A 26,204-nucleotide genomic window follows, 5' to 3' on the forward strand; every position below is an offset into this window, starting at 1 on the left:
CAAAAAAGAAGCAGAGCAATAATAAGAAGAAGAGGGCGACAAGCCGACTGAAGCAATGAGGGCAGCGGTGATAAGGCGGACAGGCTGGGGGGTGACGCCTACGCCGAGGACATCGGCAGGACACGGCAGCAAGCAGCGCACAACATGCAAATGAATCGCAACGCGAATGCGAACGCGAACGCGAATTGCGGCTTTAAGCGGCTCGAGCCAAGCGCCGCTTGACGTGGCCAACACCGCGTTGCGCCCTGGAAAGGGGTCGTGCCTGGGTTTTAAATTTATGCAACAGGCTTTTGGCCCATTTGTAAATTATGCGCTGTCATAAAGCAGCGCAACGGGCGACGGCCACCAGTTGGCCAGCTCCGAAAGAGAGAGAATGAATGAGAGAGAGAGAGAGAGAAAGAGAGAGTGAGAGAGTGAGTTGGGGCAAACACAATGTCCAAGCGGGTTCGATAGCGCCGCTTGGCGACGAAAAATTATCGAGCCAGTTGGTTGGGCGTAGAGCACTCACTCCGGCTCGGGCCGCACTCCTCCCGCACTGGGGGCAGGGCTAGCGGGGAGATCGAGACAAAGGCTCAACGGGAGCAGCGCGAGGGGCAGTTGCCGGAGCTGCAGCACGTACGGGCATATAATTTTTGCCAAATCAGAATATTTATGCGTCTAGCCGCACAGGCGTAGACACACTGGCTGTCGGATGAAGAGGGGGGAGTGGTGGAGTGCTGTTGGGAGTGCCGAGTGCGCGGGCGGGCTGTGCAGGAATCAGCGCATAAAAAAATTACAGCACGCTTGAAAAAACGCGACAACAACACGCAATGGATATGACTTTTACACAAAGACCAGGCCGAGGACACGAGACACAGGACACGAGACAAACAGGACATGGGACAAGCGGCCAAAAAGGACAGACAACACTGTGCACAGGATTCACGACCACGCCAGGACATACGCGACGCCTGCTGCTGCTGCTGCTGCTGCTCATTGAAACGCATTTGCACTTCAAGCGGGCTGCGCGGCAATCGCATTCCACAAATTACAAAATCCTTTGCAATAAAATAAAATAAAATAAATATTTAATTTAAAGAATTTCATTTTGCACTATATTATCGTGTGGCAATTCTAACAACTTCATTTTCTTCTTCAGCAGAGACAAATTTTCACTCTTGTGGAGTTCAATTTTCCAACATGATTTACCCACATACATGCATATAAAAATATACTATATGTAAAATATTTATGTATAATTAGCTATCTGTCAGAAGATAAGACAATAAGAATTTTATTCATTTTTTATACCATCTCTACAATATTTTTATAATTTTTATTTATTTTGTTAAGTTAAAGACATTTTTGTTTTTTTAACTAACAGGAATTTTATAAATTCCGTTTTATAACATCTTCACATTTTTTTATTTTTTGAATTATTTTGTATGATTTTGTATAATATTTTTTATAAATTTTACAAGTACCGGCGATATAAGCGCAGTCTGTATATGGTATAATTTCCAATTTTTAATTAAAAATAAATAAAAATTATATCTAAATAAAAAAAAATATTAAATTGTAATTTATATAATTTAAATTAAAAAATAAATAAATATAAAAGATATATAAATATTTTAAAATTTACATCCTTATATATGCACAAACCATGCACACTTATGACTTTTTTAAATTTAATATAATTTTGTTTGGCAAGAAAAAATTCGTATTTTTTTTTATTTTGGCAGCAAATTATAGTATACATTTTTTAGTTTAATATTTATAAAAGAAAAAGTAGTTTTTCTTTCAATTTGTTTTTTTTTTTTGTTTTTAAATTTATAAATTTGTTTACGAATATATTTATTATCCCAACAATATTTTTATTTCACTTTCTTTTTGTAACAAAATGATCTCTTTAAATTTTTTTCATATTTAAGGAACGAATATACATATTTAATCGTATATTAATTAATGCTAGAACTGATTCTCTAATATCCTTTCTCCTAAAATCACTAAGCATTTAACAATAAATCAGTGCAAATACATATCTTATTATGTAATTTAATCTACTGACAATGCATAAATGTAGCTGAGCTAATAAGTTCACTCAATTAAGAATGGCTGAAATGCAGGCGAAATCGTTTCACAGAACATCCGCATGAAGTTGTTTAAAAAACAATTGTGAATGAAAACAAAAAGGATTTGTGCGGCGTTTTTTGTCAACCGTCTGCGAGTTCAATAAAAAGGCAAAACAGAAGCGAACGGCGGTGGTGCTGGGTGGTTCGAATGGTGTCGAGTGGCTCTCACTGTGGTGCAGGCTGTGGGCGGCTTGTTCAACGAGTGGCAACAATTTAACAAAAAAAAAGAAAAAACAAACAGTTGCTATTGTTGCTATTATTGTTGCTGCTGCTGCTGTTGTTGTTGTTGTTATTTGCTGCAAACGTTTTTGGCACTTTTGGTCTGTGGCCAATTTTGAGCAGCGTGCGGCTGGAGGCGTGGTCAAGGGTCTGCCACAGGCGCCGTACAAACATGTGGCAATTGTCTGCGGTTGCAAGAGTTAAAAACTTTCCACACACACACATACACACACATGAGTCCGCGCCGATCTGTCCCCTGTTAATGGGCCGCCCCTGGCCCCTGGAAAGTATTTAGTTTGTGCCGCCTTTTTGCTTGATTTGCATTTTATTTATATTTTTACTCCTTTTGGCTGTCTTTGTTTGTGCGCGCGCGCTTTGATTTATATTTAATTCAATTTTTATTGTGCTTAAAAAATTTATAAATTATTGCATAACAAACGGCGCTGGCGGTTCAAGGGTCCCTTTCATAAATTGGCAGACGCCTCGCTGCGTTTGACAGCAGCCAATGCAAATTGTGGTCATAGGACTGGGCAGACTGGGCACGGAGAAGGGGTAAGAGGACAGGAGCAGGAGCAGGAGCAGCAGCAGGAGCAGCAGCAGGAGCAGCAGCAGGAGCAGCAGCAGGAGCGGCAGTAGCAGCGGCAGCAGGAACTGAGTGGGTCGTGTCACTGGCCACTCCTGCCACAGCCCATGTCGATACGTGTCCCTGCTGGCCACAAGATGTTGACAATGGCAATGAACGTGGTACGATGTCGACACCGATGCTGTGATCCCAGCCAGGGCGCACATGGTCAAGCCAAGCAAATGCTATTGAGACAGAGACGTGAGATATCCACCCAATCTATATATATATAACTAAATATATATATATACATATATTTGTGTGTGTGTGTGTGTGTGTGTGTGTGTGTGTGTGTGTGTGTGTGTGTGTGTGTGTGTGGAGCGTGTGTGGGTCAAATGACGCGCGCGTGATATGACAACATCCGGTAAATAGGATTAGTTATAGTGCACATTGCCGGACGCTCGAGCAACTTTGCGAGCAACAGCTGCGTGCGCCAAGCTGAAAAGTATGCAATGAAAAGTGGAAAAGTTCTGCAGCACAAAGTGCCAGCCAGAGATGACAGCGTGAGCGCATCGTGAGCGACAGTCTGAAGCGAGAGCTTAAAGCAATGCATGATAGAACAACCAACAATAGAAATATAAATGTATTTCTCTTCAAGCAAGGCAAATCATTAGCTGAAGTATTTCTATCGATGTATTCGACAAAAATAGGTAAAATTATAAAATATTTTATTTGCGCAAAATAGATTTCTTTTTATTCACTTATTAGAATTTAGAATTCGTATAAAATTGAGACTAGCTTAAGAATGAAGCACCGGCTCTGTGTGATAGGTCTTATTGATAGATTTACATGTACAACTGTTTAAAATCCTCATACAGCGTCAAGGGGCTTGGCTGCGTCCATAAATGATCAAAATAATAATATACAAAACATTAATAAAATAATAAAAATAATAATAATAAAAATAAAAATTTAATAATAATGATAATAATAAAAACAATAGCAATAAAAGTAATATTAATAATAATAATAAATATATACAAAGAAAATTAAAATTAAATATGTACAGGCTGTACAGTACAGCTGTTATTCAGTAGGTCTGACCGCCTTCACACCTTCCGACAGACTGGCTAGATCAGCTCAGCCGTTGCTGCTGATGAGGAGTAGGCGTCGCTTACAAATAACAGTTGATCGTTTGATTCTTTACGCTCTCACTCACACCCGCTCTGCCTAAGAAGCGTCGGCTCTGTTCGTTTATGTATTCCATTGAGCGCCTTCAGTTGAACTATTCATGTGCCGATCTTTAAACGAACATCGTTTGGGGAGAGACCGAATTGACGTTCGCACAATGAGACTTAGTGAGCATAGGCAAGTAACTCAAAAGCACATACACATTCACACACTCAATTTTCGTACACTATTTATGTGTTTAGCGAGCACAACAGCCGCATACATATATACCAATGCCAACTCAAACAAATGATCTCGCTTGCTCGTCGATCGCGAACGAGCTCATTAGAGAACCGAAGCCATCGCTTGCTCTCTCGACTTTTTTCTCAGTGGGAGTAAGAGAAGCTTATTTCCAGACAACAAGAAGTGATCAAAAGTTCAATGTGCGCTAGAGAAGTGAGTGAGAGCTCGTTGAGTACTTCTTGCAAAATATCAAATCTCTGACACTTATAGTGCTGGATATATAAGAGAATATACATATACATAACGCTATATACTCAGATGCGATTTGCCTGCGGCAAGATTTGCAAGACCTTAAAATTAACATACCTAACAAATTGTAAGGTTTACCCGTTTGTCCAATTGGCGTAGATTTATCAGTCTAACCTTTCTTCATTTGCAGTCTAGGAATGTCATTTATAAATTCCAGGCTTCAACTCGTTGGCTCTGTAAATAAAAGGACGTTACATGTGAAGTTACAACGATTATATTTATACCCTGTGCCCATTAAAACTGGTAAATCCCGGTATAGTGGTTTTCAGGATCATCAGGCGGACAGAGAGACAAACATTTTACTCCACGAATGAGTATAATGAGTATGAAAATGATAATGACCAATGACAACACCAATGAAAATAACAAATATAATTATATGCCATTTATGCTCATAAATATTATATTATATTATATTATATTCACTCACGAGCCCAGCATTAGGGCCGAAAGCACGTTTCTAAAGGGTCGGCTCTAATGAGATTAGTTTCGGCATACCCGCCCTTTGGCGTATACAAATTAAGGCTGAAATTTAAGAGAATTTCCTTAAAGCGAAGCTACATATATTTATTTATTTTTAATAATTAATTGATAATATCCATCTATATATTTATTAATCTGTATTTCAATATACATATAAATATATATAAATCTTTGTACAAATATCAGATATAAATAAATACTTGAATAAGCATTTATCAATAGAAAAGAGATAAATTTATTTCGCATTTAAGGATATTTCTTCGTAAGAAAACAGATTTTGTCTATTTTTAGTTTTTTTTTTTTTTATTACTATTTTTTTTTGTATCTATTTTTTGCAATTTGATTGTCACGTGGCCATCTCGAAGCGCCTTCGTTCGGTTCGCTTACACAAACATTTGTGTTTCTTTTTTATTTCGATTTATTTATTTTGCTTTCTTTATTTCTCTGCTGTTTGCATAACCAAGCTGAGCTGCTTGAGCATCGAAGTGTTGGACGCTTCCATTCATTACGTAATGTGCGGCGCGGGCTTTATGTCTTGGCCAGAAGCGGGACAGCGCCAGATAGCGAGAGAGCAGCACCGGACGGCGGCTCCCGGACAGCAGACCGCAGAATGACAGCCGGCCCAGGCAGCCGTGGCAACCATGGCAACCATGGCAGCATTTAAGTCACGTAGCCATGTTGAGTAATGCGACACGTTGCCATTGATGGCCCGTTGACGATGAAGTGCAAGTTGGAAATAGAAATAGAAATAGAAATGAAAACGAGTCCGTACGCTCATGTCTGTGCGACAGCGACTGGGTGTGCCAGTGTGCGTGTGTGTGTGTGTGTGTGCGTGTGTGTCAGTGTGTGAGTGTTGCCATTGTGACAAGGACGCTAAAGTCAAGTGGCAGCCACGTGATGGCTGCTGCGGGCGCCACTTTCGACATTGGCTGCTGTCCTCGCCCTGCCCTGTCCTGCCAGCCGATACCCACTTGGCCCACACGCGCAAATGGCCGTTGGTGCGGTTGGCAAACATTTGTTTACTTTTGATTTTGCGCATTGATTAGCGCCGTCAGCTGCCACTTGCCACAAAGTTTGCATATTTATTATGCACTCGTTGCTCAAACACTGCGGCCGCTGCGGTCTCATTACCAACTAAAAACTTGGCTAAGAGCAAAAACCAGTTGAAAAATGAACGAAACGGAGAGACTGAGAGAGAGAGAGGCAGAAGGAGAGGGAGAGAGGTAGCAGCGCCAGGTGTCGATGTCACTGTTGCTAGCTATTGTTGCTGCTGTCGATTGTGAATGCGGCTGTGGCTGCTGCTGCTGCTGCTGCTGCTACTGATGTCACGAACAAAACCCATTCTCAACTGCGGCTCGGTCGTTGCCAGTTGCTGCTGCAGCAACCAAGTTTTGCATCAATAAACACACATTTTTATTGCAGTCGATGGAAGGACAGAAAACGGAGTATGCAGAACAATGCAGCGAGGCGCAGCAGCAGAGCCAGGCACAGTCAAGTGGATGCGATGCTCTAATCAACAGGCAGCCAGACCAGCCAGGCTAAGCACAGCTACTACCCACCCCACTCTCCACCCATAAAGGTTGTTCCGAAAGGTTCACAGATGCGTAAACGAAAACTTGCATAGTTCTGAACAGAGTTGAGAGCAAGTGCCAAAAGTACGTTAACTATTTGATGAGCTCTGCCAAGCGACAAGGCACAAGACACAAGACACTAGACACTAGACACGGCAGAAGCGCAACTTTGCGGCAGCGTTAGCAGCTAATATACGATCTGGCATACGTTTCTGATATTCATATTCATTGGCTCATAAATTTGTAGCCTTAGTGAATGAGCTTGTCGGCAACACCTTGTTTCGGGCTGGAGTGCAGTCAGCGTCAGTCAGCGTCAGTCAGCTCTGCACTGCTTATCTGCTTACAGCCAGACGAGCAGACGGTTTTGGGCCCAGGATCAGCCGTGTGTGTAATTAGCTACCTCATCGAAACAGTTCGGGATGGATGTTCGTAATTAATATGCTAATATGCATCTGATATTTATGCTCCAATTCATATTTCCAAATGCATTCATAATTATGTATCAAATATGAATGAATGGCCGTCCTGCAAACGTCAGTTCATTTTATTGGCTCAGACAGTTTCGAGAGTTGCAATCAAACATATTATTTTAATCATTAATTTACCAATTCATTGATTTATAAATACATTTGCGTATTGCAGCGCTGTGCAGCTACATTGCCTGAAATTTGAATAGCCCAGTGGAATATTGGAACATTCAATGGCCTAATTCACACCTTTGCTCATTCATATTCAAATTTATATTTATGTTCGTATTAGCTCTCATTTGCATATGCAATTCCTATTCACACACATATGTTCATTCACACTTTTGCTGTTAATACTAATACTCGTCCTAATATTCATATTTATGCTCTTCTTCATATTCATACTACTATTCATTTCCTTATTGATATACACATTCATAATCATAATCGTTCATATCATATCGTTCATATTCATATTCATTTTCATATTCATATTCATGTTCATATTCATATTCATTTTCATATTCATATTCATATTCATATTCATATACACATTCATAATCATAATCGTTCATATTCATATTCATTTTCATATTCATATTCATGTTCATATTCATATTCATATTCATGTTCATATTCATATTCATTTTCATATTCATATTCATATTCATATTCATACTCATAATCATATTCATATTCATTTTCATATTCATACTCATACTCATATTCATATTCATATTCATATTCATATTCATATTCATGTTCATATTCATATTCATATATATACTCATATTCATATTCATATTCATACTCATATTCATAATCATATTCATATTCATAATCATATTCATATTCATATTCATATTCATATTCATATTCGTATTCATATTCATATTCATATTCGTAATCTATTTATACTTCTACTCAACACAAATTCATATTTATCTTCATATATATGTATTTTCTTACACGTTCAAACTCATATTCATATTGCTCATGTTGTTCATATTTAATTCGCACTCATACTTACACTAATGTCTCTACTCTAATTCGTATTCATATTTAACTTTATTTCGAATTCTTATTCAGGTTCATATTTATAGTTAGCCTAATATTCATTTTCTAATTATTATTCACATTCATATTCATATACACACGCTTACTCCCACACATATTCATGCTTGTTCAAATTCATATTTCTTTTCATATTCACATTTATACTCACATTCACATTCACACCCACTCACACACTCACGCTTCAATCCGTATTCACATAAATTTCTTATGAATTTTCATCGGCAGCTTTAGATTAATATTTTCATGTCATAACTCACGACAGATATTTATCAGCGATTTAGTGCCTTTACCAACACTTAATTGTAGTGCTTAAAACCTTATCGCGAGCTCGTATGCAGCTACGCTTGTCAGTCGACTGTCAGGCTAACAGACTCTTGGCCCAGACCTTGGTTGAATGTGTTTAATTAAATTGTGATTATATTCATGAATGCTCGCAGCTTATGGCCTTTACAAATTGGCCCCCGAAGGTGGCAGTTGGTCACCTTGGCAAAGGAGCTGGCTGAGTGGCTCAGTGGCTCACAGTCTGGCTGTCTGGCTGACTGGCAACGGACACGTAAAAACCTTATCACAAATGCGTAGAGTGGGTTGGGTCGGTACGCCGGGGCGGTGCCAGAGCCAGCGATAAGCCGTGCACGTCTGCGACATTGTCGCATTTGTCGTCATCAGCTTCGGCTGCGTGGCACGACGGTCGCACACGTACGGCATATAAATAACATTTCGATTTGCCGTATGACAAACCGAGCCAAATGCCACAAATTATGCAGCCAGCTAACACCCTGAATGGGGCCGGCCCACTCCCACGTTGCCCCTTTATCTGTGGCTCTGGCCACAAAGAAAAAGCCACTAACATAAAGCAATGTAAATCGAGGCACTCGACATTGCGCATACGACGCGTGCGCCCGCACGGCACCCACACCCCCACGCACAGCCTTTGCATAGTTTTAAATGCCGTCTAGCCTTTGGCATCGACTTGAATGGAAAAGCAACTAGCGAGCGACTGGTGGAGCCTTTATGAATTCCAATTGAAGTACCCCATTAATGGCCGCAGCTCAGCCAAGGACTATTAACAGTTACCGTGAGCAGCAGCAGCAGCAACAACCAAAAAGGCTTCTCATGAACTCTTCAGAGAACAAGTAGGTACGTTGCAGTCGAGCGTAGCCGACTGCATAATGCTCATTCGAGGAGCATGCGCTATAACATTCATTTTACGATTTTGCGTACTCCCAATTGGTGTATACAGAATTTAGCAGTAATGACTCCGCTTATAGCGTCCGTACGCTTATAGAGACGAACATTCTGACTTTCAGGCAAACTTATATGAGTCAACTTATATAGTTATAGCGTCTTCCGGGAATAACAACGGCTCTGGACTATGCTGTATATATAGCGTTATATAATTATAGCGTAAACAAATAAAAATTTCACTTCAGTTCCCAGCTTCAAAACTATGGAAGATACGGTTTTAGCTGATTGGCCATCTTCCCAATAAGTGTAGATATATCTGTCATATCACTTTGACCTTGTGTTGTCAATACAAGAATACATTGTTAACTTCAACTCTCTAGAGTTACCAGAAAATACATCATCCGATTTGCCATGCCCCTAGTGGGAGGACAGGCTCCAAATTTCATGTCTAGCTTCAACAACGGTGAAATGGTTTGTTTTTAGACGGACAGAAGGACAGATGGACAGGCAAACAGACAGACGACCAGACGACCAGACGACAGATGGATAAACGAACAGAAAAATTGTTGAAAACCAATATACACTATTTATACTCTCCTGAATGAGCATAACGAGTTGAGCTCCTTTGCGGCTTCAATGCCAACAAAAGCTCTTAACGAAGCAAATTGTTGTGACAGCAAAGGCTAAGCAGTACATGCATATAAACATATACATATATAAATCTACATATATATATAGACATGTATATATACATATGTATATGTCATTATAACTGACATGTTATGCAACGGTATCTTGACGTCTTATGCTCATGTTTCTATTCGAATTTCTACCTCTTTTTCGTTTTTTCCTGCATCCAAGTAGGCCTTCCCAATTTTTCGGGCCATATGCCTAGGCATGGAATGTGTTTTCCTCAGTTCAGTTCGAGTCGCCGAGCTCGACACAATATTTCTATTTTTTTATATTATTTCGGAAATTTATTTATTTTACAAAATTTCTAGTGAAAGTTTCTATTCTGTGAAAATTCGGTGAAAATTCCAAATTTTGGTTTGCTGTTCATGAAATAAAACAACATATTTCGGAGGTGAAAAAAAACCTAGATTCGATCGTAAATTGTTCAAAATACTAACTGTGTGTGTGTTTTTTTGTTTTTTTTTTTTTGTTTTTTTTTCTTTGCAGAAAGCTACAATATACCTCTCGACGATGTATAACGATTCGCTTTTTAAACTCTGAGCCTAAATAGTTGTTATACGGCATGCAATATGAATGTCAGGTTCTTTGGTGTATAAATACTTACGCACACTAGCACGGATCCATACGTGCACATATGTATACGAATATAAGAGCAAAGACAAATAATTACACTATTGTTAAATGGGTAAGGCAATTATTATTATTATTATTATTTTTTTTTTTTTTTTTTTTTTTTGTTTCTTTTTTTTTTATATATACCCTGAACCCATTGAAAATGGGAAATGTATTTAACAGGCAGAAGCAGCGTGGTTGACCCCACAATGTATATATATTCTTGATCAGGGTGACGAACTGAGTCGATTAAGCCCAGACCATCCGTCCGACCGTCTGTCCGACCGTCCGTCTGTCTCACCGACCGTCTGTCTGACAGTCCGTCCGTCTGTCCGTATGCTTGATCGCGTCTATCTCAGAAGATATAAGAGCTAGAGACTTGAATTTAATTTTCGTATTTATGGCGCGTACATCCAGAGTATCTCCAAAAATCGATAACTCTTCTCGCTATTTTGTTATCGATTAAAAACCTTATCGAAAGTCAGTGATAATCAGCCTGGACTGCAGCCCATGCTTCGTGCGTGCCAGTTTTTTTTTTTTTTTTTTTTTTTTTTTTTTTTTTTTTTGTATTTGTATGTTAACAATGTTATTACAATACGAGTCCGGGTGACTAAGGATATCGCACGATGCTTGCGGGACGGCCTTAAAGCATTGCATCGCAGAAGAATTATTGAAATATCAGTTGCTCGAAGGGGGTTCGGGGATTTTCGTAGTCGAGCAGTCTCGACTAGAGCTTTACTTGTTTTTTTTTTTTTTTTTCAATCAGTTTAAGCATTTTTTTTTATTTCACAGAAAACTCTACACTTGTTTATCTGAATACTAGGATTTCTGATTGCAAACCAACATCAACAAATGCTTATTCTGTTGCCGAACCCACATATATATATATATATATATATACATCCATATGCTATAGGTGAGCTCAGATATCTTAAATGCGTTTCCAATTTTTGCATATTACAATCTCTCTTCTCTTTGCACAGATTACTTCATCAGGACGTACCATGTCTCGCCATAACTTGCTTATGACTATTATTTTCCCGGCTTACGACACACTTTTTTAGATAGATAACGATATATCTAGCTACCTATGTATATGCCATATAATTCCATTTTATTGGAATTCATATTAGTATATACAATTTTTTTCTATTAGATGCACTACGTCTCGATCAGTTCAGATGATGACTGGTAAGTAGCGCTGATTACTACAGATGGCACTATATATGCTAATCCATAACTCCATTTGCAGGTCGGTCGAGGCATTGAAAGGCGTACATGAAATTTGTAATTTCATACAGATCGAATAGTTCTACTATAAACGCGCTTCCCAATACACTTCATCGTCTGCAGTGAAGGCAGTGAAGGCGCTGCACATGTATATCTATATGCACACAGTGATGTAGATATATGTATGTATATATAATATGTAGAAAAAAAGACGTATGTCAATTTTACGATTTTTTATCGTTTGAAAACCAAATAAAAATTAAAGGCATTTAAAAACCATTTGTTATTTATGTAACTCTACATACACTGAAGTCGTTTCATCAATAAAAACGCGGATGCTGGCTTTAAAGAACGATTTTGTGTTTTATTGCGACTCGGGGCTAATTAGACTCCAATTGGGAATACCAATAATTCGGTCTGACCTTCATTGCTGTCGCATTACACAGGAAAATGAACAATAAACTGAATATGGACTGTAAGAGCATTAGGCGAAGAGCAGAGAGAGAGAGAGAGAGCGAAGCAGAGAGAGAGGGAGAGAAACAGGCGGTAAGCTGAAAAGAGAAGACAGAAAACGACAAACTAACAACACAAATGTCACTAAATAAGCCAATGCGCCCTAATGGAAATGTCAATCGCAAGATAATGTTTTATTGTCCCATTGTAATGATTTCAGTTTGCATTGTTAGCGAAGGCATTCAATACAGTGTGATGGTAATTGTGACTGCGACTGTGACTGCGACTGTGATTGCGACTGTGACTGTGACTGTGACTGTGACAGTAACTGCGACTCGTCTCGTCTCCCTCGACTCTATTGCACGAGCAGCTCTCAATTGGGAATTTATAATTTGCTACGGAAATGGAGCTCCAGCCTACTGTGCAGAGACTGAATCAATCAAGGGCTTGAATTACTCTTACAGGGTATATGCTGCAGCACTGTGGACTCTTAACTATGATTATGATGCTAAAACAATGTTAAATGAACCTTGATGAGCACTTTCCAAGAGAATAATGCCTCCAAGTGCAATGCTATACCAACAGCTGCATGCGAAAGTCACTGCCAGCGGAAGGGGAGAGGGCGCGGGTACGGGCGCTGGTATGGCATGTAATGGGTATTAAGGGGGAGGACAGAGGGTAGGGAGAGGCTGGCAGCTAACCTACGAGCTATAGGACATTCCATTACCTCGACTCTGGGACAAGCGCGTAGTAGCTTACTCCGGGGCGCAGTTAGAGGCTGAGCCCAGAGCTGAGGCCAGGAGGCGGGAGACGGTCGGCGGACAGCGGGGAGCCGGGTGCAAACAGCTGCCGGCACAGTAGCTATCAACTATAGTCGAGGAAATTACTTTTAACATTTCGAATGCTGGCTCGCAGTCGGTGCAGAGGGCAGGCCGGAGACGCCAGCCGGCAGTCGACTGCAAAGTATATATATATATATATATATATATATATATATATATATATATACATATACTTAAAAAAAAACTGGAGAGAAGAAGAAGACGGAGGAAAAGAAAAGAAGAGAGCAGTCTGCTGAGCAAGGGCAAGGGCAGGTGCAGGGGCGGTGCGCGGAGCGCGGAGCGCGGTAAATGCAGCAAAGTGAAGCAAATGAAAAACAGGAAAATTATTTGATTTTTATGCATTTCACTTAAGCAGCAAAAAGGGCAAACGGGCGACAGGGCAACAACATGGATGAGCAAAAGCTGAGCTGCAGTCGGAACTGGAACTGGCATTGGAATTGCAGTTCGAGTTGGAGTTCGAGCTGAAAGTGGGCGTGGTGGGTGGCGGGAGCACGGAGCAATCGGAGACTGGGCGCCGTGCTGTCTGGCAACTTGCTTGCATTATAGATGAAGTTCCGTGCGAGAAATAAAGCAAATAAATGCAATCAGGAATTATAATTCGAGCAGCAGTCAAATAACTTGATTTCCCATAGCGTTCAGCGCCTGCGACGCATTAATAACATTTACGGCGTTAAGCCCGGCACTGTCAACCCGTAAGCCCCCTAAAAATAACAGGCGAAAGTGTAAGAAGTGCACGAACAGCTTGTCAAAGGGTTTTCATTTTTTTTCTTTTTTTTTCCTTTTCCATTCGATCGTAAATAAAGTCAAAGCCCTACTTTAACGCCCAGAAAATTACACAACACTGGCAGCTGAGGCCACTAAATGTGCAATAAACATGAAAACTAACCTGTAAAAAAGGTGACCTACTCGAAGCATGTCAGCTCAGTGGAAATTGATGAAAGTCATTTCGGAAAATATATTTAATGAATTTTTTAATTTAAGAGTAAGAGCTTTTTAAGCCAAGAGCTATCAGATAGTTAAGCATATAAATTTGGACAATTTAAAAGGATAATATATATATAATAGATATTACTTGTGAATTTTGAAATCTTTGCAAAAGCTGTAAGCTTTCAAAGAATATGTTTTACACTTAAAGTAACGTAAGCTTTCCTAAGCTTTTATGCGGCTTTACTTGCGCTATTTTCTCTATTCAAAACATAGGAAACTATAATTTTGTATTAAACAAATTTTGCTTAATCGAATAAATCGATTAAGAGCTTTAATGTGAATTTATATCAGGGACCGCAAAATAGAGTTTTGAATTCAATTATTATAAATAATTTATATCATAAAAATCAAAAATAGTTATTACAGATCAATTTTTATATAAAAATCAAATCATAACGCTTATTTTAAATTTTATTATGGCTCAACTTTTATTATAAAAATTGATCTGTAATAATTATTTTGGATTTTTATCATATAAATTATTTATAATAATTAAAAATGATTTTTTTTTTAATTACTCAAAAAAATAATTCTTATTTTCTAAATTTTTTGCTATAAAAGCTATAATTGTTACGGTCCTGATTCATATCAAATAAATAATTTATTTAATTTTATATTTTATCTCAAATAAATATTTTTTAACGACTAGAAACAGCTTTGAAAATGATAATGGAAAACAATCAGTTGATATAAAATGTACGAAATTCTTCAAAAAGCTCTACAATTAATATAAAGTCTATGAAGTTTGCGAAAAAGCTCTAATACTCTGATGCTCTTTAATGTGCTTTCTAAGCGCTCATAGCAAACTATTTATTTGCATAAAAGCGCACTCGCTCTCCTGTAAAGCTTTAATGCGCTTTTAAAGCTCCGCAAACGGCTTACACAATAAAATTTTGCATGAGAATCTCATATCAATGTATGCATAAATTTGCATAAATTAAACTTGATTTAGTTCATACAAAATGCTCCACAGCCAGCTGGATTATCATTTATTGCAAGTTCAATGGGGCTCAGCAAATATTGTGGCGCACATTTGGGGTCAATGCTGAGCTTAAACTCCGACTGCTGTCACTCGCCATCAAACGCAACTGATGGCTCCGAAATATATGCAATGATGAATAAATTAAATGATAGCTGGCATTTGATAATCCTTTATTTACAATAAGTTAAAACGTGTTGTAGCTGGCCCATGGGCATAGGGCGATGGATCGCAAAAAACTTGTTGGCTTCTGGTGCAGGCCAATAGATTTCAGACCATGTTGCATGCCCAGCTCCAGCTCCAGCTCCAGTTCCAGTTCCAGCCACCGGGTGTTCCGTGCCAACATCAGTCGACGGCTGGCAAAACTTAATTATGCATGGTTAACACGAAAACTCAATAAATTTTCAAATAAATTCACAGGAAAACCTTCATGTGTGTGCATGTGTGTGTGTGTGTGCGTGTGTGTGTGGATTGGTGTGCGGTCTATGTAAATTTTATTTGCTAAAGGATTTTTCATGAAGCTTCCTGCCGCCGTCGCTGCCGCCGTCGCTGCTGCTGCTGCTGCTGTTGCATTTAGATTTATTTGCGACGTGTGTGTTATGTAAAACCTATTAGAGCGCCACCCAAGTCCAGGCCCAGTTGCCCAAGCACAGCTCCAGGCACAGGCTCAAGGCCCAGCCAACAAGCCCAGCCCTCCCTTGCGAGCGCCCCACCCCGCCCCTGCCTCCAGCCAGTTGCAGGTCCAGGCAACAGGCTCAGCTCAGCTCAGCTCACGTGTGCCTTTGCCGGCCATTCAATTTGGCCCGGGGCGCTCAACTGTTGCACAAGAGCTGCCGCAGGCGCGGGCAGTGGGGCCATCGGGTGGAGCAGAGCCTGGCACTGAACCAGGCAATAGCCGGAGCTCCAGGCACCAGGCACCAGGCACCAGGCAGCAAGCACCTGGCAACTAATCGCCTGTTGAAATGGCTCACACAGCCGCCAAAGTAAGGCAAATTTATTGAGTTCTCATATCGTGCAACGTTATAAGAATAATGCAGCAAACAAAGCCGACCACCCACAACAACAGCAACCAAATAAAACTGGACTAAGTAATGGGAGCTGGAGCGGGAGCTGGAATGGAATGGGAGTTGAAGTTGGGCGTTGAAGCTCTAGTGCGGTACACTTGACTTGATGGGCTCTTCTGCATAGCTCAAAGAGAGCGGAACAATTGGAATGAATTTGAATTTGAAGATAACAGTTCATATGAACTAGTTGCATGAGTCAGTTGAACGGTGCAAAAGAAACGGTTTTATAAACTGGCTAAGCTGTTCTTCTGAGCCAGCTTAACGATTTGTTCATATGAACCAGCTACATGAGCCAACTATTAGTTCATATGAACCCAAACCGCAGATCACTTAAACTGTTCATATTAACTTTTTTGTAGTCACCTAATCAAATCATAATGTAAACTAACTGCGTAGTTCTTATGAACCAGTTTTATTAGTTCATATGAACCATCTCCAACAGTCAGTTGAGTAGCTTTCTATACCACGAACGCAAATCAGTTAAACAGCTCGTAAGAACAAGTTTCATTTCATTCAGCAAACTAGCTCATATGAACAGTCTTCAAAAGTCAGCTGATCGGCTCTTTGAACCCACTTATGCATGTCAGTTCATATGAACCACTTTCACAAGACGGCTAAACCCTTAAAGGGCGCTCAAGTCAATTTAGTAGTTCATATTAGTCAGCTTAAGCATTTAGCTGAGCTAGTTCATATGAACCAGCTGAACCATCGAGTTAGATATTTAAAAATAAAAGACAATGAAATTAAATCCATGTGAACTGGGCAGCTAGCTAACAACTTTGTTGAGTTAGTTCATATGAACCAGCTGAATAATATAATATATGTGAGCTTTATTATACATGGATATATGTATTGTACGATCAAATAATAAATATCTCTTATCTTGTATTTATTGTACATACATACATGTTGGCTTGCAAAAACAAATTTTTGGAACTAGTTCGCTTTGCCAGTAACCACAAAAATCTCCAATCTTCATATTCTAGGTGATATCAAGGTCGTTGTTGACTACCAACACAAGCCACTGCATAACGCACCCAAACACACACAGTAAGAGAGAGAGGGAGAGAGAGAGAGAGAGATAGCAAGGGGAGTTGTAAGACTCGAAATACTTTGCAAAAAGTAACAGTAGCAAAAAGTGAAATGAAGCCGAAAAGCAAATAGAGCATAAATTACGCAAATCCAACACGACACTTTACAGCGTTGACTGCGACGCCAGCAGCGGCAGCAGTAGTAACTGAGGCAGAGGCAGAGACAGAAGCAGCGACAGGACGTCGCGACAATCCTGCCGGACACCTCAAGCGCTCGTCTGTGTGTATGTGTGTGTGTGTGAGAGAGCTTAAACACACACTCGTACAGTGGGAGTCACAGAGACAACAAATAAGTTAAGTCAAAGTCAGAAAGGCAGACAAACATTGCGTGCGAGCGGGTTGGGGGCGGGGGCAAACACAATGTCGTGACATCTCTGTCGCACGCGCTGCATTGGCCAGTGCAGTGCAGCTCGGTGCAGTGCAGTAAAAGTGTAGCATGCAATCAGGCGCCAAATGCTCAAGTGTCTCATTGTCAGCATGTTGCATGCAACACGCCGTGGACTGCACCATCGGGGCGCTGGAAAAATAAAGTAAAATGAACAGCAGCAGCAGCAGCAACAGCAAAAATGTTAAAGCAAGTAAATAAACATTGTGTGCCATTATCAGGCACTGCCAGCAACAACAACAATCACAACACCAACACCAGCAACAACAGCAACAGCAACAACAACAACGACAACAATCAGCACACCAGGCAACATAATTTGCAGTTGCAACTGAGAACTTTTCAATGGCTTGAAGCTGAAAAAGCTGACAACCCAGAGAGGGCACAAATAATGCCGCACACTGAGCGAAAACTGATCAAAAGTGGCTAAAAAAATTTTGTAAGCTTTATGCTATTATTATTTTTTATGTATATAAATAAATATAATCTAAAATTTTTTATATAAATATTTAACTGATTGCTTCAAGCTACAAATAAAAATATAAAAATTAAAAGCTATAGAATATTTGATTCAATTAGATATATTTTACTAAATACTATACTATACTTAATTTGCTATACTAAACTTACAAAATATTAAATAATAACAATAATAAATAATATTAAATAAATTAAATTAAATATTTAAAAAAAAAACTAAAATATATATAAAAAAAAAATTTATATATATATATTTATTAAGTGTAGAACCAGTACATCAAAAATATAACCATAACAACACAGGGAATATATAAAAAATTTAAAAAAAGAAAACAAAACTAATTTTAAAATAAATTTAAAGAAAAATATCTTAAATTAATTACTAAAGTTAGGAAAAATAATAATAATATAAAATAAATTAGTTAAAATAAAAAATGAAAATAAAGACATAAATAAAAAAATTAAAAAATAAATAAATAATAGAAAAACAAAAAATATATAAATTAATAAAGGTACAAAATTCTCATCAATTAAAGCTAAATATACTCTATGTTATTCATTTTGGAATAAAAATAACACGACAAAATTTGAGCACTTAATTTTATATGAATAATATTCATTATTTATCAATTTAAATATTTATATAACTGCTTTCTCTCAATATAAAATTTATTTTTTATATTTTATATCCAATATTATACCTTTTTAACTAACCCAAATTCAACTTGCTGGAAAGAGATCTTTAACCACTGTGCGATGTTGTTGGCTGCAGCCGGCAACGGCAATGTCCAATGCCTGGCACATAGCCCGGATATGCCGGCGAACCTGATACTGTTCGTGTGTGTGAATGTGTGGCTAGCGAGTGTGAATAGGTGTGTGTGTACGTGTGTGTGTGAGGGAATGCCTGTGTGTGTGTGTGTGTGTGCAACGGCATGGTTGAACAGTCAATGGCGGCGCAGCCAAGAGGCCGGAAGTGCAGCCGAGCAACAGCAATGCAAGCGTGCTGTGTGTGATTGGATGTGTGCGTCTGAGTGTGTGGAGTTGTGTGTGTAGGTGTATGTGTGAGTGTGTTTGTGAATCGGCTAAACAAAAAACAGAGCAAAAAAAAAAAACACACAACACAAGTTGACACAAAAATTGTACAAACTGAAAATGATTTGTGGGGTCCAGAGTCACCTACAACCAGGCAAGACTTCTTTTTTTTTTCAAAAACACACACAGACACAAAGGCACACAAACACAAAGGCACTCGCTCGCTGGCTCATAGCAAATCAAATAAATCGCCTGCATTGACGCTTGAACGATTAGGAGACGAAATGACACATGGGACAGCAATTCTCATTTTTGTTGCATCTCCCGTTGCCTCAATCGCTCAGTGGCTCAATGGCTCAATGGCTCAATGGCTCAATCGCTCCGGCTGGCTGTGAGTCTATGGCTGGCTGGATGACATAGTTTACGGTTCAGTGACCTCTCGCGGCAGCTGCCGTTGATGGCATTTTATTGAAATGATTTTATGTTTTTCTATAGCGTCTAGAAAAAACATTCAGTTAATTGAAAGCAATGCAAATTCCTGTCCAAAAATCAATTTCCATTTTTTGCAATTGTAATATGAAAATGCATTTTCCATCAATGGCAATTGCTTTATCTTTGAAATCAATTAACCCAAATTAAAGCTAAGGTCAATATGCTGGCACGCAAAACAAATTTTAATTGCTTTAAAAGTGGGCCAAAAGAGTTGGCTGAAAGGCTGATTGGGCTCACACACATTTCATATCCAGGTCTCCAGTGTGCTAATGATAATACGAAAACTAATTCTAATAATAGTGCTAATGCTAATAGCAATGGTTTAAGGGTAATACTAATATGAATACTATGTAGTAATATTAGTAATGCTGATATTAATACTAATAGTAATAATAATGCTAATAGTTATTTGAATAAAAATACTAATTGTAATAATAATACTATTGGTTATTTAAATACTAATACTAATACTAATAGTCATAGTAATGCTAATAGTAGTTCTAATACTAATATTAATAGTAATGATAATGCTAATAGTTATTTGAATACCAATAGTAATTGTAATAATAATGCTGTTATTTTCATACTAATATTAATAGTAATAGTAATAGTAGTTCTTATACTAATACTAATAGTAATAGTAATGCTCTTAGTTATTTTAATACTAATGCTAATAGTACGACTAATAATCATGCTAATACTACTTAATAGTAATCGTAATACATAGTAATACCTATAATAGTAATAGTAGTAATGCTAATAGTAATTCTAATACTAATACTAACGCCCATGCTTATAGTAATGCTAGCACTAATAACAATAATAATATTCCTAATACCATTCTTGAACACTTATACTAATAGGAATACAAATACAAATACTAACACTTCCGTTTATACCAATACTAATATTAAAATATTAATCCTATGCTAATACTAATATCTGTCAATAAGTTTGTTATTTATATAGATTAGCTGAATTGCTCCAACTTTTGCTTTCAAGGCCAATAAATTTCAACGTGCGCTGCATTAAGGTTAATAGGACAACACAACTTGGCCAAATTGTTTGAGGTGTTTTGCCAACTGGCCCTCTCCTCTCCCCCGGCCCCGTCTCCGCCTCCGCCCTGGCAAACAGTCGGCCTGTTTATTGGCCCTTTCATCGGCCCCACATGAACAGGCAGTGGCTGGCCCTCGCCTGACTTGGCTTGGCTCGAATTGGCCGGCCGCCTAATTAGCAGCAAGTCAAAGTCACGTGAAATGTTGCCATTGATTATGATGAGGTCGCACTGTTGCTGCCTAATGCCAAACAGTTTGGCCTAATGCCTCGAGGACGCGGCAACAGATGCGCAGCAACGCTCCATCCGAGCAACGCCAGATATGAGCCGGTCTGCACTGGGCTTAAAGGCACAGCAGCAACTGCCTCACAAATCGCTCGAGTTGGCCGACAGCCGCTGCATAGGCTGTGGTCGAGGAGCGCCGACGCTTTTGGCCAATGTAATTAATACCAACATAATTATATTTGGATAACGCAAACGTAATCAAGATTAATTGAGTAACAGCAGGTAGTTTGCATAATTAGAGCTCGGTCGCCAGAGCAGACGCCACTCGATGCTCAGACCAGTGCCCGTGCTCATCGTTCATTGTCGTTCAACGCTCGTCCATCCAGCAGCAGCAGCAGCAGGAGCAGGAGCAAGAGCAAGAGCAGCAGGAGGAGGAGCAGCAGCAGCATTACAACAAACATTTCCATCAACTGGCCAACGCCAATGGCAGCAGCGTTGACTGTCCACTGTCGTCACTCCATGGCCAAAAAACATAATTTACAATTTCAAATGCCCCTCTTACGTTCGCCCTCTCTCTCTCTCTCACACACACTCTCTCTCTCCCTCTCTTTCTCTCAGCCATTTTCTGTCTCACTGCGTGGGCAGCTATCAGCATGCTTTGAGTTTTGGCTTTCTGCTTTGGACGACAGCATGGGCATCAAGTCAACTCCATCATCGTCTTGCTCAACTTCATTTGATTACAATTGTTCCCCTTGTTCCCATTGTTCCTCCTGTTCCTGTTGTCGCTCCTGTTCCTCCTGTTCCTCTTGTTCCTATTGCTGCGGCTCCCATTGTATTTGCTGTTCTGCCTCCTGTTGCCCGGACAACGGGTGGACGGATGGAAAGGTGGACGAGCCGACGGGTTGCAGCTGCAGCTGCAGCCACAGCTTAATAAGAACGTCCAGAACTAATGACCACTGTCCCAGCCTCGACAACCTAATGGACTCCATTGCCTGCATGTATGCAGTTACTTAACTGGCCACACCGAGTCGCACATTGCCCAGCGCTTGGAACAACATTTCTCTCCCCCTTTTGGGCCACTTGCAATTTGTTGCGAAAATGTTTATCTAAAGTGAGTTTCAATGGAAGCACAAGCCCAAATTGAATGGCTTATGGATACTAGAGTATCAATACCGTTGTGTATATTATCGATAGCATAGTGCTTATTGGATGTGTAGGCTTAGAGTTGATTATCGATTACTATTCACAAAGTTTTCTCAGCTATTTTGATGTGTTATCGATAATTGGTCAGATCAACTCTACTCACAGCTTTCATAGAATTCGAAAGTAAATTGATTTATTCATCTTACATCATGTAATATACGAAAAAAAAAACAGATTTAAAATGCTGTAAGTCCCTTTGCATTTATGTCTGATAATACCTATTGTCCGATGGCGGTATATAGAGCTGCCCAGGTAAGATCTTTTCCGGCAACAGCTCTTGCACCTGGGGACGCTCATAGACTTCCAGTTCATAGCAGAAATAGTCGTACACATAGAGATCGTCGGGCGATACATAGTGAAAGGCGACCGGATATTCCGAGAGGCAGTTCCGACACTGCAGATCAACAAGACAAGTGAAAGCAAATCAAGGTGAATCTGTGATTCGACTCACCGCACGGGGATTGTAGTAGGCGTACTGGAAGAGCCAGAAGTCCAAGCCGTTGTATTTCGACATGAGTAAAGTGTACGGGGCCATGGGAAAGAATCTATTGCGCAGCGTTAAGTCTCGCGAATCGCCAGCGATCACTCCCAGATTATAGAGGCATATGCCCATCTCCACGTCCTCGGCATGATTGTCCTCCTGCCGGCACTTGCTGCTATCGTTCAGGCCATGTACAAAGATGCGCAGCGCCTCCCGGCTAAGCACGTACCCGCTGCCCCCCGACATATACGACTGCCAAGCAACAGACGATATGAAAATCTTCAATATTATCAAATACTATTCGCATACACTTACTGCATTTCCAAATGGATTGTAGAACAGTTTGTAGTTGTATCCAAAGTAAATGGGCATATCTGGAGAGTAGGGATACAGCATATATCGCATATTCTCCAAGAATACATAGCTGCAAGAAAAGAGTTAGAGGAAATTGGTATTGATATAGATATAGAAGAAAAAAATCCGATTTTGATGTAAACGCAAACTTAGTGAAAATGACAAAGAGGGAAACATAAGAAGTATCAGACAGAGGGAGACAGAGATAGAATGAGAGACGCAGCGAAATTGAAAGCTAGCTGCTCTCTTATCATTGTAAGACCTGCTGAATCTCAGGAGAATGTTGTTTATCGAACATATGAGCATGCACATATGTTAAAGAACTTATTCAGCTCTTCACTGGTTCACTTGTTGAGCTGATTCACTTCACTAGCTAAGCTGGTTTACTAATTACACTGATTCATTTGCGAACTGATTTACTAGCTGAACTGCTTTACTAGGAGAACATATTTATTTGCTGATTTAGTAAGTTGAACTGATTCGTTTCTTGAACTGATTATTTTCTGAGCCTGATTTACTAGTTGTACCAGTTCACTGGATCACTCTGTGCTCTAGCGCGCTCTTTGAAATCGTTCACTAGCGGAACTGATTCACTAGTTGGATTGATTCGCCAGTGGAACTGGTTCATTACTTGAACTTGTTCATCAGTCAAACTGCCTCGCTAGTTGAGCTGATCCATTTCATGAGCTGATTCACTCGATGAACTACTTCACTAGTTGACCAAGTCTGAACTGATTCAAATCGGGAACTGAGTCACTAGTTGAACTGCCTCAACTGAATTAATCCATTAGATTTTTGGCGTTCATTCACACTAGTTCACGTACGTATCATCGTCGGCCTTCATAAACCAATCGGCCTCGTGCCGCTTGTTTTCGTAGAGGTAGGTGAATGCCTCCTTCGTCTTGCCCCAGAGCACGTCGTACGAGTCCGTCTTGTTCAGGACAATCGTGTCGAGCTCATCGTCTGGTGCCGAGCTGATGAAATAGATCTTGTTGCACCGCTTGCCCCACGTGCGCAGTATGTGCACCGCCCGCGTCTTGTGGTACTTGGGCGTGGTCATCACCCAGCAGAGCACGCGCACCTCCCGCTCCAGCTGCGCGGCCAGCGGTTTCCGCGAGTCGCGTGCGCCGAGCTCCCGCCTATCGCTCAGCGCCGTCAGCATCATCAGATCCCAGTAGGCATAGAGCGCAATCAGTGCGATGCTGCAGACCACTGCAAAGCCACAGAGACGACGTGGCGACAGCCGATAGAGCGTGGGCCGAGCGCCTGTCAGGAGCACTTGCAGCTCCTCCCGTTTCTTGGGCGTCGACCGGACGACTTGCACCAGCGGCTCGTGCTGCAGCTGCTCCAGTGTGATCTTGTGCTCGGACATTTTGGCACTGGCTGTGGCCCCGCTGCCGTGGCCAGATAGCGTGTCGCCCACTGAAGTGGCATCTTATCTGGGCCATGTTCGACACAACGGTAATGGATATTGAACCGGAACAGCGAGCAGAGCACAGCGAGGGCTGATAATTTTTTTTTTTCCATTTCAAGATAAACAAACAGCTGTGGGCGACTCTGAAATGCTTTGTGCAGGCAGGCAAACACTTTTTAAATTAGGTGCATGTGACTCTAAGACCTTTACTATAAAGTGCCAGTCAAACTATAATATAGATATAGGCACACATAAAGAGTCTCTCAACTTGTGAATGGAAATGCGAAGCTGGCATTGTCTATCTACATTGACTATCAAATTGTAATTGAAATGAAAAACTGCTAGCATGTTTATCGATTAGTTTCTAGGAAATACTCTACTGACTGACTACTATATTATCATTTAACAAAATCGTATAATTTAATTTCACTAAACTAGCATCATATAAAATATTAAGTATACGCCGCATCTTAAACAAATATTTGATTGCTTGCAATTAAGCCATTTCAGCCCTATTAAATAAATTATTAATTTTTATACCCTGAACCCATTTTCAATGGGAAATCAGGGTATAATGGTTTTGTTGAAATGTATGTAACAGGGAGAAGGAGGCGTGGCAGACCCCACAAAGTATATATATTCTTGATCAGGGTGACGAGCTGAGTTGATTTGGCCCTGTCCGTCTGTCTGTCCGTCTGTCCGTCTGTCCGTATGTATGAACGCGTCGATTTCAGAAGATATAAGAGCTAGAGACTTCAAATTTTTTTTAAAATGTCCGTAATTACAGCGCGCATATCAAGTTTATCATTAAAATTCGATAACTCATCCCGATCTTTTTTTATCGATAAAAAACCTTATCGAAAACCAGTTATAAAATTATATCTTCTACACCTTTATTGCTAGAGTCTCCAAATTTTTAATGTATGCTTATATGCAATTTATACAATTTCGGTTTTTGTTAAAATTTACACCCTTAAATTCACCCCCTCACCCTCACTTTTGTAAAAAGCGTATTTCAAATACTAGAGACTTGTGCTTTGGCAATTACATGCATATCCATGTTATAATCATAATCTGAAAGTTTCATGAAGATCGTACGTCCATAAAAAAAGTTATTAAACAATTAAGTTCTCATAGTAAGCGCACACTGCAGCCCATGCGTTTATGCGTGGGTGCTTGTGTGTGTATGTGTTTGTGTATGTGTGTGTATGTGTTTGTGTATGTGTGTGTGTATGTGTATGTGTGTGTATGTATGCCTGTGTGTGTGTGTGTGCGTGTTTCTTGTGTAAGCTGAAAGACGCGAAAAATTATTGAAATATCTATTGCTCCAAGGGTTCAGGGGATCTCGTAGTCGAGCAGTCTCGACTAGAGCTTTCTTACTTGTTTAATATTATTTTTTTACTAAGCAGCACTGATATAATAATATAATAATGATATAATAATATGATAATATATAAATATAATACGGCAGTGGAGTACCGATAAATCGAAATATCAAGGGGTTAACTTTTTTTCTATTTTCAAAATTCAAATTATCGGGAAGGAATTTCTTTCAAGTGAGAAGAATTTTTTCGATTTATCGTGATTTCTGATTTAACGGGGTACAGATTATCGAGACTGAATCATATCACAATATATCAATATATCGATATATCAATATATTAATGTATCAATGTATCAATGCATCAATGCATCACATCAATACATCAATATATCAATGTATCAGTATATCA

General features: G+C 39.6%; 1 protein-coding gene and 1 long non-coding RNA gene across 2 annotated transcripts; one reads left to right on the top strand and one right to left on the bottom strand.

Moving 5' to 3' along the window:
- Positions 1 to 10,295: 10,295 nt before the first annotated feature.
- On the top strand, positions 10,296 to 12,211 carry LOC108620009 (uncharacterized). The gene is made up of 5 exons (XR_001916299.2): positions 10,296 to 10,484; positions 10,580 to 10,778; positions 11,498 to 11,621; positions 11,689 to 11,896; positions 11,958 to 12,211. It is a non-coding gene; the product is annotated as an uncharacterized LOC108620009 (long non-coding RNA).
- Positions 12,212 to 22,424: 10,213 nt separating this feature from the next.
- On the bottom strand, positions 22,425 to 24,429 carry tgy (twiggy). The gene is made up of 4 exons (XM_018014089.2): positions 23,882 to 24,429; positions 23,019 to 23,127; positions 22,674 to 22,955; positions 22,425 to 22,616 (listed from the first exon to the last, which is right to left on the bottom strand). Exons 1-4 carry the CDS (start codon positions 24,427 to 24,429, stop codon positions 22,425 to 22,427), a joined length of 1,131 nt encoding a protein of 376 aa, XP_017869578.1.
- Between the last annotated feature and the right edge of the window lie 1,775 nt (positions 24,430 to 26,204).

The sequence above is a fragment of the Drosophila arizonae genome, chromosome X, assembly GCF_054131065.1.
Source record: "Drosophila arizonae isolate 15081-1271.41 chromosome X, UAZ_ARI_1.0, whole genome shotgun sequence".
NCBI classification, from domain to species: Eukaryota; Metazoa; Arthropoda; class Insecta; order Diptera; family Drosophilidae; genus Drosophila; species Drosophila arizonae.

Excerpts from the sequence above, each read along its gene's own strand:
- tgy (XM_018014089.2), bottom strand. The coding sequence starts at position 24,429 with ATGTCCGAGCACAAGATCACACTGGAGCAGCTGCAGCACGAGCCGCTG. Across the intron at positions 22,956-23,018 it reads ACAATCCATTTGGAAATGCA|TCGTATATGTCGGGGGGCAG; the intron begins GTAAGTGTATGC and ends GTTGCTTGGCAG. Across the intron at positions 22,617-22,673 it reads CCTACTACAATCCCCGTGCG|TGTCGGAACTGCCTCTCGGA; the intron begins GTGAGTCGAATC and ends GTTGATCTGCAG.